Source organism: Pteropus vampyrus, unplaced genomic scaffold (genome assembly GCF_000151845.1).
Source record: "Pteropus vampyrus isolate Shadow unplaced genomic scaffold, Pvam_2.0 Scaffold663, whole genome shotgun sequence".
NCBI classification, from domain to species: domain Eukaryota; kingdom Metazoa; phylum Chordata; class Mammalia; order Chiroptera; family Pteropodidae; genus Pteropus; species Pteropus vampyrus.
Genome location: NW_011889444.1, coordinates 108,849 through 129,413, shown reverse-complemented (window position 1 = coordinate 129,413; position 20,565 = coordinate 108,849). Strand labels below are relative to the sequence as shown.

General features: G+C 42.2%; 1 protein-coding gene across 2 annotated transcripts in view; it reads right to left on the bottom strand.

The window, feature by feature from the left end:
* The window catches only part of PPP1R3F (protein phosphatase 1 regulatory subunit 3F), a 36,106-nt gene that overhangs the window by 9,519 nt on the left and 6,022 nt on the right, over positions 1-20,565 (bottom strand). Inside the window, exons 2-4 of one of the 2 annotated variants that reach the window (XM_011385144.2) lie at positions 16,228-16,283; positions 15,939-16,018; positions 8,512-13,429 (exon numbers count right to left, since the gene is read on the bottom strand). In XM_011385144.2, coding sequence (XP_011383446.1) covers positions 12,146-13,429; positions 15,939-16,018; positions 16,228-16,283 — 1,420 coding nt within the window. In that variant the 3' untranslated portion in view covers positions 8,512-12,145. Of the gene's footprint in view, positions 1-8,511; positions 13,430-15,938; positions 16,019-16,227; positions 16,284-20,565 lie in introns of those variants that run through there. The other variant, XM_023525996.1, reaches the window with a different exon arrangement.

The following is a 20,565-nucleotide window of genomic DNA, read 5'->3' as shown; positions in this document are numbered from 1 at the left end:
GGAAATTTAGAAATGAACAATATGATAAAATTAAAATCTTACTGGATGGGTTCAGAGATTGAAAGAAAAATGAACAGAATCTGAAGGACCTATGGTAAAATACTAAAACATCTATAATTTTTATCAGAAACCTAGAAGAAGTGAAAGAGTATGGTAATTAAGAATATTTTTAAGTAATAATTGCTAGAAACTTCACAAATTTTGCAAAATATGTAAACCAGATTCAAGAAGCTCAGCAAATACCAAACAGAATAGACCCAAGGAAAACCACGCCCAGACATACCATAATCAAACGGCTGAAAACTACAGGCAAAATAATCTTGAAAGCAACCAGAGAAAAATGAGTGCATTACTTGGAAAAATGACTCAAAGGACTGCAGAACTCTCACCAGAAATCATGGAGACCAGTAGGAAGTGTATCAACATTTTTTAAATGCTAAAAGGAAAGAACTGTAAATCCAGAATTCTACATCCAGCAAAATATCCTTCAGGAATGAACACCTATAAAAGACATTTGCCGATGCTGGAAAACAAAAAGAATGTGTTGTTAGCAGACTTACAGGAATTGTAATTGAAATTCTTCAGACAGAAGGAAAATTATACCAGAAGGAAACTTGGAACATCAGGAATGAAGGAAGAGCAACAGAAATGGGTAAATATTTGGCCAAATATAATAGACTGTTCTTCTCCTTTTGAATAATTAAAATTTATTTGAGGATTGAAAGTAAAAATTAAATCATTGATGGGGTTTCAGTGTATGTGGATGTAATATATAACTATAACATAAAGAGGGAGACTAAAAGGATGTATATGGTGGTAAGAGTTCTACATTCCATGTGAAATGGTAAAAATACTGAATCTCAGTAGGCTATGAAGAGTTAACTATGTCTATTTTAATTCCTAGATGAATCACTTTAAAAAGTATATGAAGAGACACGGTCAAAAACACAATAGATAAAAGGGATGCTAAAAGATGTTCAAATAACCCAAAGGAAAACGAGAAAGCAGAGAGACAGAAAACAGAGGGAAGAAACAGAAAACAAATGACAAAATACTACACATAAATCCAAACATACTACTAATTGCCTTAAGTGTAAAGGTCTAACTCACCAAAGTCAAAGATTATAAGACTATAAATCAAAGATTATAACAATGGATTTTTTCTTTAAAAAAAAAGCAACATGACCCAACTATTATGTACAATAAACTCACTTTAAATATAATAATATAGGTAGGTAAAAATAAAAGGATGGAAAAAGATATACCAAATAAACACTAATGAAAAGAAAGCTTGACTAGTGAAACAAGTCAGACAGAGAAAGGCAAATACCATATGATTTCACCTGTATGTGGAATCTAAAGAACAAAATAAACAAATAAAATGAAGACAGACTCATAAATACAGAGAACAAAGTGGTGATTGCCAGATGGTAGGGGATTCTGGGGGTGGGGGGACAAATTGGTAGTTACGAAACAGTCCATAGGGAATATAGTCAATAATATTGTAATAACAATATATAATGCCAGGTGGGTAAGTAGACTAATTGGGGGGAATCACTTTGTAAATTATATAAACGTCTAACCACTATACTGTACACTTGAAACATGTAAAATAATATTGAATGTCAACTATAATTGAAAAATAAACATTTTTTCAAAAAAGAAAGCTTGAGTGACACTATTAATATCCTACAAACTACAGGACAAAGAAAATTAGCAAGGATAACGAGAGATATTACAAATTGATAAAAATTCACCAAGAATGCATAATTTATAATGTATATGCACTTGCGTTGGGGATCCCCGAGACCACCCCAGGTTCAATTATTTGCAAAGAGGATTCACAGAACTCAGTATAAAGCTGTACTCATGGCTTAAGATTTATTACAACTTAAGGATACTAAGTAAAATCAGCAAAAGGTAAAAGTGCATGGGGTGAGATCCAGAGGAAAGCAGCATGAGCTTCTAAGAGTCCTTTCCCAGTGGAGTCACACAGTTCGTTCATCCAGCGATGAATTGTGATAACATGTGCGATTTTCTCTACCAGAGCAGATCGTATTAGATACTCAATGCTTTCTTCCTAAAATCAGAAATGAGGCAAGAACGTCCACTCTCACTCTTGTTATTTAACATTGTATTGGAAATCCTAGCCAGTTCAGCAAGGCAAGGAAAAGACATAAATGGCTTACAGTTTGAGAAGAAGGAAATAAAACCACCCCAATTCTCAGGCGGCGTGATTATCTGCAGAGAAAATCCCATGGAATTTATTTTTAAATATTAGAATAAGTGAGTTTAGCAACATTGCAGAATACAAGCTCAGCACAAAATATGAAGCATATTTTTCCCCTCTTTAATTCCCCCCGCCCCACACTTCCACCACTGACCTACGGATGTTGCCATTTCCCCTTAAGAACTGGATCTCTGAAGGCAGGGCATCTCCTCTCACACACTCGCTGCACTGGGGACTGGCACACCCCGCGCACCCGGCGCACCCGGGGTATGGTCCGTGGCTCCACCTGCAGCAGGAACCCAAGACCTTCTGCGTGTAAAGCAGATGTGCTAACCACTACACTACAGAGCCACCCGCTCGAGCATATTTTTATATACAGCAACGAACAATGTAAACTAAATTTTTTTTAAACGCGCAATAATTTTTTTACAATAGCTCCTCAAAAGAAATCTAACAAAACATGTACAGGATCTGTGAATGTTGAAAACTACAAGAAGCTGATCGAAGAATTAAAAGACCTAAATAAATGAGAAGACTTACTATCTTCATGAGTTGACAGATTCAATATAGTTAAGATGTCAATTGTTCCCAAATTGATCTACAGATTTAATGCAATTCTAATCGAAATCCCAGCAGGATTTTTTTGTAGATGCAGACTAATGATTCCAAAATGTACATAGAAAAGCAAAGGAACTAGAACTGTCAAAATCATTTTGAAAAGGAAGAACAAAATTGGAGGACTAACTTGGATTTTCGGAATTACTATAAAACTACAGTAAGCAAGATAGTGTGATATTGGAACAGGGACAGGCACACTTTGTAATATATCAATTGGCCATATTTGTGTGTGAGGGTATGACTATGAAGGGGCAGCACATGAGAGTTCCATAGGGTAATGGAACAGTCATGTTTCCTGAATGTAGTGGTGGTTACATGAATCTATACACGTTAAAACTCACAGAACCCCCAAAGTCAGTTTTACTGTATGACAATTTTTTTGATAAATTTTTAAAATTGTCAATCAAGCAGGTGAAAATTCTCGCTTTCTGTAAAACTGTTTTAACACAGCAAATGGATGCCTAATAGTAGTCTTGCTTATTTTGAGCTATGTATAAAGGGAATCCTATAGCACATCCTCTCTTATATCTGACTTCTTTCACTTAACTTTTGTCTATGTGTGGTTTAGTTCATTCCATCTCATAGCTGTGTAGTATTCCATAGTGTCAGTATAATATAATGTATTTAGGTATTTCTTGTTGATGTATAATTGGGTTATTTCCAGATTGTTGCTTTAGAAATAGTTTTACTATATGAACATTCCTGTATCTCTCCCAGGTTTACATGTCTGTACAAGAATGCTTACCACAGCTAGTTTAGTATGACAAAAAGGTAAATCATACACAACCTAACCATCCAATAGGAGAATAACTAAATATGGCTATAATAAATGATGACACATCATCAAAATCATTTCAGAACATGTGAGCCACCATTTGGATAAGTTACACGAGTGCTCAGTGGGGGCGGTTGCAATGACTCAGAGCTCTATAACGATTCCAGATGGTTCACAGTAACCTTTAGGGCAGTGAGCTCACTGAGCCTTTCTCAGGGCTCCCCATGGGCAGAGATGAGGACAAACAGGAAGGATTTGGTGACATAGGCAGCTGGCCACCACAGAGCACTACAGAGAGGTCCTCAACTGATCCCCAGATCATGGTTCTGATCTCAGAACTTCCCCGCCTGCCTGACTGCCCTGAGCATTTCTAGGAAGGCAGACCCTGGGCTGTGCCTGAGGCCCAAGTCAGTTCTTCCCCACCAACTCTGACCTGCTCCTCCTCTTGGACCAAATCTGCTTTCTTGTCGACTCAGATTCCCCTCCATTCATGAGCATCCCATGCAGAGTGAGAGTGTAACTGTGCCCATTACACAGGTGAGGAGACAGGGCCAAAGAGGGCAGGAGCTGGGCCTGCAGCCCACAGCTGGCCAAAGTGCAGGTTATGAATTGGCCGTCCCTCATCCTGCAGCTGTACATCCCCTCAAACCATAGAAAGCTTTTCTGCTGCCTCCTCCTCCAGGCCTGTGTTTTCTCTATACCAGCAGCCCTGATGCATCTACTTGCCCCAGCTAGGGATTCTAGACCCAGCATTCAGGCCCTGGGAGGGGACTGGGTGGAGGCAGAGCTGACATTCGGCCAGGATCTGAATAGAGATTTGGTGGCCTTTTCCTAAACCCTAGGTTCTTTTGGGGCTACCCCCAGTGCCTTCAGAATTCAGGGCTATGCCGTCAGGACAGTCTGAGCTGTAGCCAGATTTGTCCTGAGATCCAGGCCACAGAGCCTGTCCATCTTGTGCAAAAAAGCCTATAATGCAACCTTTCATTGAAAAAAATTTAAAATATGACATCTTCCTTTTAACCACAGAAATGAGCTTCTGGTAGGAGGAAGAAGAGCAGGAGCAGAAGAGGGAGTAAAGCCATCTGCAAAAGACTGAACAACATTGACTAAGACCAAGGTCCTCCAGGAGGAAGGGGCAGAGCTTTCCCTAGGCTTCCCCCAGCTATCCACACACAGAGAGTGAAGCTTTGAGGGACACCCCGTCCTGGGGCTCACACCCAGAGGCCTGTGACCCCCTCAGGTGTGAATGTATAAACTTCCTCCCCTTCTCTGTCATCTTTGAGGCTTTCCAGATCTTGGAAATATGATACCCCCTGCTGGCAAAGATGGGTATCATTATAACATGGGCAGTCCAAGGCTGAGCTGTGCCTGGTCACACTGAGACCTCACCATGGAACCAAGGCTTCAGTCAGCCTTCCCTGAATCAAAGGGAAAGGTCACTTTCGGATTTGGACCTGGACTCACCCTGGACCACAGATATCCAAAACAAGAAGCGGAGGGGTTGTAGGATGTGGTCGGGCGACAGCCAGGCTGAGAGCTGAGAGCTGAGGACAGAGAGCAGAGGCCATGGCGAGATCAAGATATTGATCCTAGTAACAGGTAGGAGAAGGAAGAAGAATATCAGAAAGGCCCTGCAAAGGACTGTGCTCAGGGCTGTTGAGAACACAAAAGACACTCAGGGCCTCAGTTTCCTCATCTATACACTGGTGGTAAAAGTACAGTTGACATCATGGAGTTAGTATGAGAAAAGCATGATTCATGTAAAGTAATCAGCTAGTGTCTAGCACAGAGTAGCTGTGAGGTACATTCTGATGGTGTTGCTAATGTTATTATAAGAATGACTCAATCTTAATTAACCGGTGACATGCTGTTCCTCCCCATGGAATGGGTACCTTGTTCCCTTCAAGGTTAAGCCCCATCTTTCCACCTCTGTGGCTCCAGTGTGGGGACAATGGCAGTCACCACAGTGGTCTGGTGAGGGCATGGGTATTTGAGAGGCAGAACACTGGCTCCCAAAAGATGTCCAGATCCTAAACCACAGGACCTGGAATATGTCACCTTACATGGCAAAAGGAACCTTGCAGATGTGATCAAATTTAAGCATTCTGAGATGAGATTATTATCTTGGATTATCTGGGTGGACCCAATGAAATCACAAGGGTCCTTATAAGTGAAAGAAGGAGGCAAGAAAGAGAGTGATTTGATGAGAGAAAAACTCGACTGGCTATTTCTGGCTTTGAAGATTGAGGAAGAGAGCACGAGCCAGGACTGCAGGCAGCCTCTAGAAGTTAGAAAAGGGAAATGAATGAATTCTCCCCCAGCGTCTCCAGAAGGAACGCAGCCCTGCCAACAGCTTTTGAGACTTCTGACCTCCATAACTGGAAGATATTACATTTATGTTGTTTTAAGCCACTAAGTTTATTATAAACTTATTACATTATCAATATGAAACTACTTAAGAAGGGAACACATGTCCTCCCTACTCCCTTCCTTTCTCCCTCTCGGGCCCTCATTTCTGTCAGAAATGCCCAGTCTCGTGGTCCCTATGAGATGGTGTCCCATATCCTCTGTCAGCCTCAGAGACAGGGGAGGACTGAAGAGGGTGCAGGTACCCTGGGGAAGGTGTGTGCAGACCCAGCTCCACTCAATGGGGCAGGCTGGGAAGGGGCCTGGGATACCAAGAGACCCCACTCTGCATATTATCCACCTCTATAATACATGCACTTGAATGTGGTGACAGGCTGTCATGAATGAATGATAGTGATTGTAAGAGTTCTATAGGGGGCTGATGACAGCTGACATTCACTCAATGCTTCTTCTGTGCCAGGTACTGTCCTAGGTGACTGACATGCTATCTCATTCAACCTTCACCATAACCCCATGAAGAGGAAAAGTTATTACCCTGATGACAGAGGAGCATAGAGAGCTTGAGTAAGTTGCCCATTGTGTGACATGGTAGCAATTTTGTCCTGGACTGTGTCACTCCAGAGCCCTTCCTCTTGCCCACCTTGCTACACTGCCTGGACTACTAGATCAGTCAAATGTGGTCATTAGTGAGAGCCAATACACATGTTTGCCCCAAAGCTCATAACTACCCTGCCTGGTGGGCATTAGCTCCCTTTTAGGAATGAGGAACTAAAGCTAGGAGAGGTCAGGTAACTTATCCAAGGTCAAACAACCAGGACTTGGGGTTCTGGCTTTTAAATGAGATCTGCCAGGTTCTAAAACCACATATGAATGAGGTCCAATGGGAGATGGACTCCAATGTCTGAGGACAAAATGACAGATCCTATCTATCCCCTGAGAGATAGGGATGTCCCCACTCTATGGCTCGTGTCAAGAGACAGAATAAAGTTCCCCAAAACATGACTTCCACAGACAGGGCTGAGGGAGCCTTGGTAACTTCCAGGACTGAAGGCAAGACCTTGAACCCAGGGGAGGTTCTAAAGGAAGTAGACAACCTATACTTCATGGTCTAAACAAACTACGGTCACCAGTTTGTGTGGAGGAGTCCCAGAGAGCCATTTTACTCCCACTTCTCACTTCCTTTTGTTTTAGTTGATTTTTTTTCTTTTTTGACTGTGAAATGTACATGTTAATGAATATTAATTCCACATCCATTAACAACCACCCAGTCCAAGCAGATCATTATCAATATTCCAGAAGTCTCCTGGGTCCCTTCCCAATCACATCTCTCCTCCTCCAAAAGTAAACACTATCATGACTTGGTGATAATCATTCCCTTGCTTTTCTTTATAATTTTATCATTAGTAATGAATTTGCTCTTCTTGTTTTTGAACTTTGTGTAAATGGATCATATAGTTTGTAATCATTTGTGTTTGGCTTCTTTTGCTCAACATCATGTTTGTATAATTCATCCAAGCTGTTCCGTATAGTTGTAGATCTTTCACTCTCATTGTACAATATTCCATTCTGTGAATATCCAATTTATTTATACACTTATTGGAATGTCTGGGTTTTCTATTTGTAGTTTTTTAATATATTCTAGGTTTGAACCTATCACCACTCATATGTGCTTCAATTATCTTCTCCTAATTTGTGGTTTTCACTCTTTATGGTGTCTTCTGATCAACAGACATTCTTAATTTTAATGTAATTGAATGTTTTATAAGTTTCATTTATGGTTAGTGTTTTTGTGTCTTGTTTAAGAAAAACTTCTCTACAACGAGTATATGAAGGTATTCTTCTCTGTTAAATTCTTAAAGCTCTTTTGTTTTGCCTTTCACATTTAGGTTTTGAATCCGCTCACAATTATTTTTGTGTTGTGAGGTAGGGATCCAATTTCACTTTTTTCAATGTGGATAACCAATTGTTCTATTTATTGAAAGTCCAGCCATCTCCCTTTAGTCTCACAATACCTCCTTGGCCACTTATTCTGTATCTACATATGTGTGAGTCTGTTTCTGACCACTGGTCTTTTATTAGTCTGTCTATCCTTAGAGCAATATTACACCATCTTAATTGCTATACTTTTATAATAAGTATGGGTGTCCTGGCTAGTTGGCACTTCCACATAAATTTAAGAATGAGCTTGTTATGATACACACACGCAAATCTATTGGAATTATGACTGGATGTGCACCTAACCTACAAAGCAGTTTAGAGAGAACTGACGGCTTAATGACACTGACTCTGCATTTGATAAACACATTATTATCTATTTATTTAGTCTCTTTAAATGACTTTCAATAAGATTTTTTTTTCAAAAAAGATCTTGCTCTTTTGTTCATTTCTAAGTAGTTCATAAATGGTATCTTTATTAAAAATTTCCAGTCATTAGCATATAAAAGGAAGAGATCTTTAAATATGGATTTTGTATCAGAAATCTTTATATTCTTAATAATTCTAATAATTTATCCATGGATTATTTTGGATTTTCTACATACACAATGGCATCATTTACAAATAATGACAATTCTGTTCTTCATTTCCAATCTTTAAATATTTTATTTCTTCTCCTTGCCTTATTGTGCTTGCTAGGACCTCCAGTACAATGCTGAGAAATGTTGATAGCAGGCACACTTGCCACATTCCAAATATCAAAGGTCTTAACATTTCACTTCTAAGTATGTAGTTTACTGTAAATCTTTGTAGATCCTTTATGTTGAGGAAGTTATTCAACTAACTTGCTAAGATTTTTGAAATCATGCACAGATGTCAAATTTTATGACCCTTTCTTCTTTGTGGTTTTCTCCTTTAATTTGCTAATGGGCAAATTATGCTGATGGAGTTCAAATGTTAAACCAGAGTGCAGTTTTAGAATAAATCCAACTTGGTCATATTTTTTTAATGTACAGATGATCCCTGACTTACGATGGTTTGACTTACAATTTTTTGCCTTCATGGTGATGCAAAAACGATACACATTCAGTAGAAACCATACTTCAAAATTTGAATTTTGATCTTTTTCCAGGCTAGTGATATGCAGTATAATACTCTCTTGTGATGCTGGGCAGTGACAGCGAGCCAAGCTTCCCAGTCAGTCATGCAGTCACAAGAATAAACAACTGATACTCTAGTGTTGTGTTGCCAGCATGTTTTGATTATTGTATTTTGTTTTCATATCCTATCACATCTACAAAACACCCATCTGTGTCTTCTGCTTCTGGTGAGAAGAGGAAGGCAATTATTCTTTAGGTGAAACTCAAGCTAATTGCCCAACTATAGAGTACTGTAAGTGTTCTGAGCACATTTAAGGTAGGCTAGGTTGAGCTATGTTTGGTAGGTTAGGTATATTAAATGCATTTTCAACTTAACGATATTTTTAACTTACAATGGGTTTATTGGGAAGTAACTCCATTATAAGTCAAAGAGCATCTGTACTGAACTTCGGCAGTGCTATAGACTGAATGTTTGTGTCTCTTCAAAATTCATACAGTGAAACCTAATCCCCAATGTGATGGTAATTAGAAGGTGAAGCCTTTCGAGGTAATTAGGTCATGAGGGTAGAGCTCTCATGAACGGGATTAATGCCTTTATGAAAAAAGACCCCAGAGATTGGCCTTGTCCCTTTACTCTGTGAGGATGTAGTGAGAAGTCAGATGTCTATGAACCACTAAATTGGCCTCGCAATATGCCAAATCTGCTGGCACCTTGATTTTGATGTCCCAGCCTCCGGAACTGTTAGAAATAAATGTTTGTTGTTTATTAGCCACATTGTCTATGCTATTTTGTTATAGCAGCCTGAACAGACTAAGACAGGCAATTATCACTGTTTTAAAATATTTGCATCTATTTTCTTGAGATTGTTCTGTAATATCATTTCGCTCATCAGGTTTTAGTATCAAGATTACAATAGCCCCATAAAATGAATTAGGAATGTCCCCTTTTTCTACACTCTGGAATTGCTTTTGTAAAATTGGAATTACACATTCCTTGAGTGTTTCGCCAGCAAACTCATCTGGTCCATTTCTGTGTGGAAAGACCATTGGCTACAGGTTCTTTTACTCAGATTTTCCCTTTTTGTTAAGACGGTTTTGCAAGATATATGTCTGTAGTAATTTGCCCATTTTATCTCATTTTTCAACCCAATTGCCATAAAGTTGCCTTTTTGAACACTGATCAAATTATCACAACAAAGGAAGGACATCAACACATGTGGACTTTGATATTTGACAAAGTCAGAATGTCCTCATTGAAAGACAGATGGAATATGGGTGTGCTGATTTGTTTCCACTAGCTGTTTTCCACTTCCAGAACTCTGCGATGTCATTCCTTCTGACTGGACTGCCCTCTCTTCCTCTTTATCGCCTTGTAGATTCTTTCTCATTTTTAAAAACTCAGTTCAGGCACCATTTCCTGCAAGACTTCCAGAGTCCCCACACTGGGCTGAGCATCTGTCCTGGGGTCCCCACAGCCCACTGTACCCATCACCATTAATGGAACCCACACTGCACTGAAATTATTTCTGCGTCCATCTCCTCCATAGACTGTGAGCACCTTCCTCTGTGTCCTCAGAGGAAAGCAGAGGTGGTCAGTCAACAATTATGGAATGAAATGGAGCTTATAACCACTGAATGACCAACTAAGTTCTCTAACAGTCTCTCTATATTTCCCCACATACATTTATTTGTTCCTTCATTTACTTAATTCAAGGTATACTTGCTGAGAACCTACTATGTGTCAGGAACTGTTTTAGAAGAGTAGCCAGTGAGGAAAGAGAAAAACTAGAAGAGTGTGGTGTTGTGGAAACCAAGTAAAGAAAGGATGTCAAGGTTGAGGAGATGATCAACCATGTCAAATGCTACCAATAGGTCAAGTAAGATGAGGTCTGAGACTGGACCATTGGTATAACAATGTGCATGTCATCAGTGATTTAGCACTCTTACTGAAGGTGTTGGGCAAAAAAAAATCTGATTGGGGCTATTTCAGAAAAACATTGGAGCCCTGGAGGAGAAGAACTGAAGAAAGCTAGTAAAAAAAAATTTTTTTTTTAATTTTTGCTGTGAAGGGAAGTAAATAAATATATGGTTCCATTTTGCTGAGTTTTTAATTTGCATACAGTAAATATATTATCATTTATTTCAAAGCTTCTGGGTTTCCTGTTTATAGAGTTAGAATGCAATGTCTGTGGATGGCAACTCTGGTATGAATTTTTTACATGAACTCCACTGTGCTTTCTGAGGCCTTCCCAATTTGGGGGCAGAAGGGGCTCCTTGCTGGTGTCAAAGGCTGTTTTTTTTCCAGTAACTTCGAAACCTTGTGGCTGATTCACAACCAAAATCCCCATATCCACAGCTGACCATATCCACCACTGCAACCACATGTGTAAACACCAAACCCTCATGTGGCCACCACTCTTCCTCCCTCCCTGGCAGAATGTGGAAATGACCAAAAGACCTGCCCGCTAAAGACCACCAGACTACATAGATTAGGACTATACAGTGAGGTGACACAGATTCTCAAGGACATATTGAAGTAGCAGCAGCAGGAATGACCACGTCCCACCTCCCATTCCCTACTGTGGTCCTCTCATAGAATGTGACCACTCTGTACATTCATTCCTGAACAGAAAAGCACTGCACAGCAAGACACATCATTTCTCATAGAGCTCTATTGTGGCGTATAATAATAGTTACTCTATATAAATTAAATGAAAAATAAAGCTTCAGCAGGTTGTACAGGTTGGCTGTTAATAAATATATCTCTGGGTAATTGTGCCCCAAGACCAGCTCATGACCACTCTCCCTCATCCAGAGAATTATACAAAAATAAATACAGGCTGGGGGCAGGGAGGACATGCCCATTTCCATTTTGAAAGTTCTCATTCCTACCATCCGTCCCCTGTTCCTCTCCACTGGTATCACCATAGCAGTCTTGTGCTGACTGGAGAGCTCAGGGTTGGGGAGGCTTCTCTCCAGTCAAGCATTCTTAGAAGCAAAGGACCCCTCACTGTACAGGCCATTCATCCCATCTGAACCCTCTGGGGCTGGTGCAAGGGCTGCCCCTCCCCAGATCCCAGAGAGGGAGACGCCTGTTATTGCTGGTCCCACAAGCAGCTCCTACAAGAACCAGGCCAAAGAGAGGCACAGCATAAGTACCAGGAGGGACATACCACTATTCAGAGCCACAGGGACCACCACCAGGCCAGCCAGAACCCCCAGAGTCTGGGTCAAGGGCCCCCAGAGCTGGGGAGGTGAAACACACACACATTCTGCAGGGGCTGCTAGAGTGGGAGACCTCTTTGGGGGCTCAAGACTTAGGCCTGAACCCTCTTCATCCTGGGAGCTCACATGGGGCCACGCCAGGCTAGATGGGCAGACTCCGGCCCCCAAGGTACCAAGGAGGGTGAGATTTTGCCCCTGCAGAACTGCACCAGCTGGCTCCTTGACAGATACAGGAACCAAGCTGTCTGCCCACTCAGTGGTTAACTGCATATGGGCTTCGGTCCCTCCCAGGGACCCAGATGTCACTCTATTCATGTGCAAAGAGTCAGTGTCCTTGCCCATCCTCTTCTCTGTATCCCCAGTGAACTGACCCTCTTTACCCAGAACTAGAGGGCTGTCACATCCTGAGCCCTCTAACCACGGGAGCCATACATCTCCCATAGTGGCTACCACCAACTGGGCCCCAGAGAGTATTTCCGGAGGCGATTCCTTGGGGGTGCCCCCTTCTGGGCTGGAAGGTATCGTGGAGAGCCCCTCTTCACCCTCCCCCTCATCAGGGTCCTCGGTGTCCTTGATGAGCTCCACGCCACGCCCCAGCCGGGCATAGTGCAGTGTGATCTCCTCGGCCAGAGCACTGTTCAGGGCCCGCTCAGGGCCAGGCCACTTCAAGATCAGGTCGCGGTCCGTGAGTACGCCCAGGGGATGGCTGGGGGATACCTCCCCATCTGTGGAGCCCTCCCCACCACTTCCTGCCCCACCTGCAGCCACAGCAGCCCGCAGGCGACTCAGGTGGGACAGGTAGAGCTGCTCCAGCTCCTGGTCAATGGTGTCCTCACCAAGCGGCTCCTCCAACCCACTCACAACCTCCAGACCCCCAGGTGGCTCGTCCATAATAGCCCCCACCATGGGGTCCTTTTGCCCCTTTCCATTCTCACTCGATACTTCCCACATGGCCTCCACCTGTTGCTGGCTAGGTTCCAGGAGAGGCCCAGCTGCCCCCTCACTTGCATCAGGCCCTGAGGCCTGGTCCCTGGGGGAGCCACCCAGGCCACAGAGAGAGGAGGAGGGGGGAATCCTGATGGCCGGTGCCTGGTGGACCTCTGTGAAAGCCACAGGCAGCCTGCTTCTGGGGACGTCACCTTCCTCTGGGGGTTTGCCAGTCACTGTAACTTCAGACACCTGGAACCATTGGGGGAGGGGAAGGGGGGAAGAAAGGGAAGGAAACGAAGTAGAGGAGGGGATGGGATAAGCAGAGACAGTAAGAACTGGTAACAGCTCATACCCAGCCCCACAGGTATTTCCAGATAAAAACTTTAAAGAGCTCTCTATAATTCTCTAAATTCCAAAGACTATGTTGTCTATATTAAAATAACAAAATTAGATGAAGTAAAAGGAGGCTTCCTGAAGATCATAAAGCTGAGGAATTCAGTGGGCACCAATATTTGCTGAATGACTGTCAGTAAATACTGTTGGTTGACCTCCAAAACATATCCAGAATATCCACATGAATTTGTGTATTTTTTCTTTAAAAAAAATTATTTCTTAGCTCTGTCTTTTAACAAGGCCTGGAAACAATGACCAACCTAGTAGCAACAAGCACACCTAGCACCCAGATCTAAATATCATTCTCCACTAAAAGGAACCAGGGCTCCTTAAATAAATGGCCGTTTCATTTTTAGGGCAAAGTACAAAATGAGTCTGGGACATACTGCCATACCAGAATGTCAGGAAGTGCTCAAAGAATGATGGGTATGTGTCAAAAGGACTCTGGAGCCAATCTAAATAAGCTTCCACTAGCCAGAGGCAATTCAATTTAAGCATCAGAATAAATAAGGACAATGAATTGAAACTCATCAAATATGTTTAAAACTCATGAGTTAATAATGATGTTCCAAAAACAAAAATCCTTTATTTGGTCACCTTTGTAGAAGTTCGTTTCTTCTGAAGACTGGTAAATAAAGAGGGGAAAATTAAGTATTTACACAGCTTTTTCTATATAAACTATATACCTTCAAGGTATATACTGTCAAGGTAGCCAGATAGTTAATGTGAGAAAGTTTTTCTTTAGAGAAAAATTCCAGCTAATAAATGAAGAGGGAATAAGTAAATTAAACAGAATAGAATCGATTCTATTTAAATTAATAATAGATTATATCTAATAAACTCAAGAAAATTAATAGTTTAATTAATTTAAAAATAGATCAATTAATTAAATAGAATAAATTAATAAAAAATAAGATGAGAAATGTGTTTCCACATGGATGCAATCAGTCAAATACAGGCTGTGGGAAACTCTACAGAACAAACAAGGTTTCTTGATCAAATTGCAAAAAAAGTGGGGGAGATTTAAAAATGTAAAAAGATCCATCAACCAAATGCAATGTGTTAATCTCGTTTGGATCCTAAAACAAAAGGAAATATGAACATTGATCGAACATTTGATGATACTAAGGAATTATTGTTAATTTTCTGAAGTATGATGATGGCACTTTTTTTTAAGAGTTCTTAATTTTCTGAGACACAAATTGAAGTATTTATGGATAGGAGAATGTCTGGATTTTTTCCAAAATAATCCCATAGAGAATGGGAGAGGAGGGGTGGGGTATAAAAAAGTGGGAATGGACATATGCTCAAATTTGTTGAAGCTGGGTGATTTGTTGAAACTGAAGTGGGTTCATTACACTAGTCTTTTATCTATTCTTGAAAATCTTTGTAATAAACACACACACACACACACACACACACACCACCACCACCACCACCACCACCACCACCACCACCACCACCCCCCTCCAGAATTTCTCTACCTCCCTGCCAGCACCAGCATCACTTGCCTGGACCAATGTAGTAGCCTCCTCTTCACAGTCCTTCTGCTTCTGCCCTTGTTCCTACAATCTACATCCCTCACAGCAGCCAGAGAGAACCTGTTAAATCCTAAGTTAGATCATGGCTCTCCTCTGCTCATGATCCTCCCGTGGCTCCCTTGTCAATCAGAGTAAAAGCCAAGTCATCTCCATGGCCCACGAGGCCCAACACAATCTATCCCTGCCACCTCTCTAACCTCACTTTCCTTCCACTTCCCCCTCACTCACTGTTCCTCGCTATTTATTACACACATTAGTCATGGCCTCACCTCTGGGACTTTGCACTTGCCAGGACATTCTTCCCCTAGTTATCCACATGGCTCTCTCACCTTCTTCACATCTTTGCTCAAATCTCACTTACACTAAAGCCTTCCCTGGCCACTCTAAAATCTAAAGTTGCCAAAGTGTCCCCCCATTCATTCATTCGTTCTTTCATTCATTCATTCTCTTCTCTCCCCCTCCCTCTCCATTTTTTTCCTTAGTACTCGTCATCATGTAAAATACCATATATTTTAACTATTATTTTGTTTTGTTATGTCTCACTCCACTAAAATGTAAGTAAGTCCTATGAAGACAGCAATTTTGGTTACTACCATATTCCCAGCATCCATAACAGTGCTTGGCACAGAGTGAGCATTCAATAGATATTTACTAAGTTAACAAATGACATTTCGATAAGCCCAAGTAAATAACTGCATGCTGCCCCTTCATCATCAGGTTCTGATTTGGAGAATCTCTCCCCAACCTAGGGTGGTCCCAGAGCAAACCAACCCCCACCACCCAGCCTCCCATCAGGCATCCAGAGGCTGCCAAGGCCTGCTTACCTGAAGTGTCATCTGTGGCCACGGACGGAGAGGGGTGGGAGCCACCAGGGGACCCACTGACTCTTGGACATCAGGACGCTCTGTTGGAGAGAAGAGAACGGCAGTGTTGGGGCAAGGCAGGCCTGGTTTGGTTAAGAAAATCTGTTCCAGCCATTGACAGTTTTGCCTCTGAAGCTTTCTGTGACAGTCTAAGGCAGAGGGTGTCTCTTAATTTATATAGAAAGAAAAGGGGGAGGAAGAAAAAATGATAAATATAAGCTAAAACTCCCACCACCTGCCAATTGCTTACCCACAGCAGGGGTATTATCATCTGTGCTCTTCATCCTCAGCTCTTCCTCGTTAGGCCTGTGAGGCAGAGGAGAGAATACATGGATCTGATACCCTGAGAGGCCAATTCTGCCACCCACCAGCAATTTCTGAGCCTCTGTGGTGGCCCACCCTCACCTGACAGCTGTTGTTTTCTCTTCTGCTGCCTCCTTCTATCTCCTGATTATAAAAGTCCTATACACTCATTGTAAAAATTTTACAAAATACAGGAAAGTATAAAGCAATAAAAAAGTCACACATCAGCCAGAGGCAATCACCATTCCCATTTTGGAAAATTTCATTCCAGACATTCTATGAAGTCATTTAAATTCTGCAGATATAATTTCACAGCTGGCTTTGTCCATTTAACATACTTTGTCCATTTAACATACTTTGTCCATCTACATACTTTTGTAAACATTCAAAATGGCTGCTTACTACTCCTATCATATGAGCTCACCATAAGGTATGTAGCCAATCCCTTCCAACTGAGCAGCTAGGTTGTTTCCGACATTTTACTCTCACAAAGCAGGCTTCAGCAGACGTTTTTGGATATAGCTTTATGAACAATTTGGATCACTTCATTAGGGTATCTTCCTGGCTGTGGAGGGACTCATCTCTTCCAAGAAAGGGCAGGTGAGGACTTTGGGGGACAGGAAGCAGCAAAATAGAGGAAGCGACTGGAAAATGGGAAGGTCAGCAGAAAAGATAGTAACCCGGCGTCACAGAGGCCTGGGTCCCTCTGTCAACCCTCCGCCCATCGCCATATTAGCCTGACAGGGCACATAATCTTCCTGAGCCTCACCCTCCTCACCTTAAAATGGAGCACAGGGGATCCAGATACACACCAAGCACAGGGAAGTCAAGAAAAATGAGGACATCAAGATAGATACCAGGGCCTGGCACAGAGAAGGGGTTAAATCAACTGTAGATATTTGTTGGTCTTGGTTCTCCTTCACCAGGCAAGTCAGACCCCAAGGTCTGAGTGGCATAAGCCAAGTGTATTTCAGCCAGTCCCTGCCAGGGATGGGGTCATGGGGATCATGGAGAAATCACTGTTCCCATTCTCACAAATGAGTATCAAATGTTTACAGATTAAGGTAGTGAGGGAAGCATTAACTAAAACATGTTCAGAGACCTGACAGGAGCTGAGGCAATTGCTCAGACCTTTTTCTTCCTAGGGGTAACTTGATGATGTTGACATTTCTGAAAATGGTTGCAATATTTTGAAAACACATAATCAATTACCTTCACAGAAACAGAATATCACTAGCTGACCCAAATAATTACTACCGTACTAGGTATTGTTCTAAGTGTTCCACATATACTATTAATTAAATCCTCACAGCAACTCTATAAGATAGGTACTTTTAATCATCTGAAGTAGGCAGTATTATTATCCTCAATTTACAGATGATGAAATGGAAGCTGAGTAAATGGCTCAAGGTCATACAGTGAGGATCAAAACCTAGGTCTTTCAGCTCCTAACTTTGCTCTCAACCAACAAATTGCTGCTTCTTGGATAAGGGAGATGGGGTCTTACTCCAACTCCATCTCTAATCCTTTCCAGTAAATTGAGGTAGGCAACAATAGAAAAGATTCCTCCCTCCTCCATCATTCTGGCTTTTATTTGAAACATATTTATTTCCACTTTCCCTGCCTTCATGGGAACATGTGGCTAGGAAACCACCAGACACAGAAGTGGCTCCAAGAACTGCTTTTTATTAGTACCCTTGAGGAAGAAGTTTGAACCACGTACATGAATCTAGAGCCTAGAAGCTCCAGAAGAAACTGTCTGCCTTCCTCCATGGACTAGGGCTCATGTGTCCCACCAGAGGTCTTTGAATGAGAATACTACACGGCCTGGAATGAGTGACTCCAGGAACCCAGCCATCAACTCCTGCACACCACGGATAAAAAAGAGAGATTAGAAGCAAACCAGCTTGGTCCTGTACCCGTCCCTTCAATGGCTCTAAAATCCAGGTCTTTGGATTTGTGGCCTGACACAACTTCTTTTGCTGGTGTAGTCCTTCATTAAACAAAATGTCACCTTCCTAAGATCTTCTAAAGCAAGTCTCTTCAAGACGACCCAGACAGAAAGGCAGCCCTGCCTCCCAGGGGCAGGACTAGGCAAGCTGTCCCCTGCCATCTGGCCCAGAACTGACATACACGACAACCAGGTTTCTAAAAGCCACTCAAATCTTAGATGTATGCGAGAGAGAAGGGGGCAGATCTCGGGATGCAGCCAACCAGCAGGAAAAAAAAAAAAACTCCACAGTTCAGTTGAAGGAAGAGAGAGAAAAAAAATAAAACAAGTCCTTCAGCCCCCAAATCATCTCTACTGCTGCTGAGGAGGGTGAAAAGAGGGGCAACATCTAAAAATCAGGTCAAGTAATTTAGCCGATTCCAACATCTACAAAGTGAACAGAAGTACACAGGTCATTCCCTACTTCTGGAGTCAGAAATGAAAGGAGGCACAAGCACCTATTGTTCGCCCCTCCACCACAGGCCCTTTTCATTGATACACCAAGTCATTTGAAAACCTTCATATCTTTCCATCAAAGCAACACCCTTCCCTTTTTACAAATGTGGAAACTGAGTCTCAAAGAACCATGTCTCTACACCCACTAACTACATGCCACTCAGACAACACCCAAAGAGGGCTCCATTTTGAAGCGTTCGAAACCGTGGGCTTAAAAAAAGGAAAATCTAAGTATCCTTGAACTATCGTTCACAGTAAACATTCGAGGGAAGCTATGACTTTAACCAAAAGGAGGCTAGTAAGAGAAATAGAGTACCAATGTATACTGACTCACTGATCAGTAACGGAGGAGAGGTGTTCTTAGAAAAATGGAGAGAGAGATTAAGAACAAAACTGTACCTCCAGTGTGCTTGCAAATTTCGAGAAGGAAACCTGCTTTTGGCACCAGCCCCACAAATGCCACGTGGTATCCTCTCAAGGGCAACGGGCAGTAGTGGGCTGGAGCACACAGGCCTAGGGACGTCCTGGGCATGTATCCTTTGGTTGCTCACGAAAACTAGTCAAAACAATGTAGCCTAGAAACCTCCTGGGTGTGGAAATTCTTCCTGCCATCAGGAAACTCAATGACTGCTGACCTAAGGCAGCACCCAGAGACCAGGGGGCAAGATTTCAGAGAGGTACCATCTGCCCCAGCCTAGGCCAGCCAAAAAGGACAAAACAGTGAATTATTACAATCAGTGAGCTAGTGAGGGCTGCCAACCCCCACTGAGTAGAGCAAAGCAGATTTTCAGTCACATCACTACTATCGGCACCTCCATAAGCACCCCCAACACTCATGTTTTCAAAGAACTCGGCCAGCCCAAAGTGGGTCATGTACTGAAACCCAAAGGGAAACTCAGCAGACCCCAGCTCTCGTGCAGTCAATCTGAAGATAAGTCTGACTCTCTACGGGGGACAGGTGGCTTCAGAAATCTGCCCTGTGATACTTGGAATCCTAGTTACCCTGAGCCATCTGCTTTCTGAAAAGAAAAGAACAGGGTTTGAAGGCGGCTGTGAAAGCCACCAAGTTATGTGGGGCATTGCTCTGTCTTTCCCAGCTATGGTCTGTCAGTGTCAACTCTGGGACTTAGGGACAATCCACCAGGGTGAAGGGAGAGCAGTTGATTATGCTGAGTTTTCTTTTACAGCAGTGATTTCATTCATTTGGCCATGACTCACAGTAAAAAATACGTTGTACATCATAACCCAGCACATCTCATGCACGTGTATATATACATATGAGAAACGGCTGTTCTTTTCTTGAAACACTTACCTTTACATGTCGTGATGCACTGATTATTTCCTACACTATTTCTTTTAATGTTTGTTGAAATTCAGCAAATTTATTTCACATCTCAATAAAGGGTCATGACATGTAACTTTGAGTAACCCAGCTCTGCAACCTACCAGCTGTGTGACCTGGAGCAAGTTGCTGAAACTCTCTATGCCTCAGTTTCGTCTGTGAAGTGGGAATAATAGTAATACCGACCTCAGAGAGCTATTGGGTGGATTAAAGAAATAAGAGGAAATTTCCTGTAAAGTGCTTAACAAACAGCAATCCCTTCACATTCCCACTGAGGGAAACTGAGGCTCTGAAAGGGGAAGCAACTTGTCCAACATTGCCCAGCTGGTAAGACGCATCACTCAGCCTGGTACAGCAGTTAAGAACTGGGCCACTAGAGCAGGACTGCCCCAGCTCAGATCCCAGCTCTGCCACTTTCATAGTATGTGGCCTCAGGCCCAAGTCCTTAACTGTGATGTCCTACCAGTTATATGTGGAATAAGAGGATCACTCACACT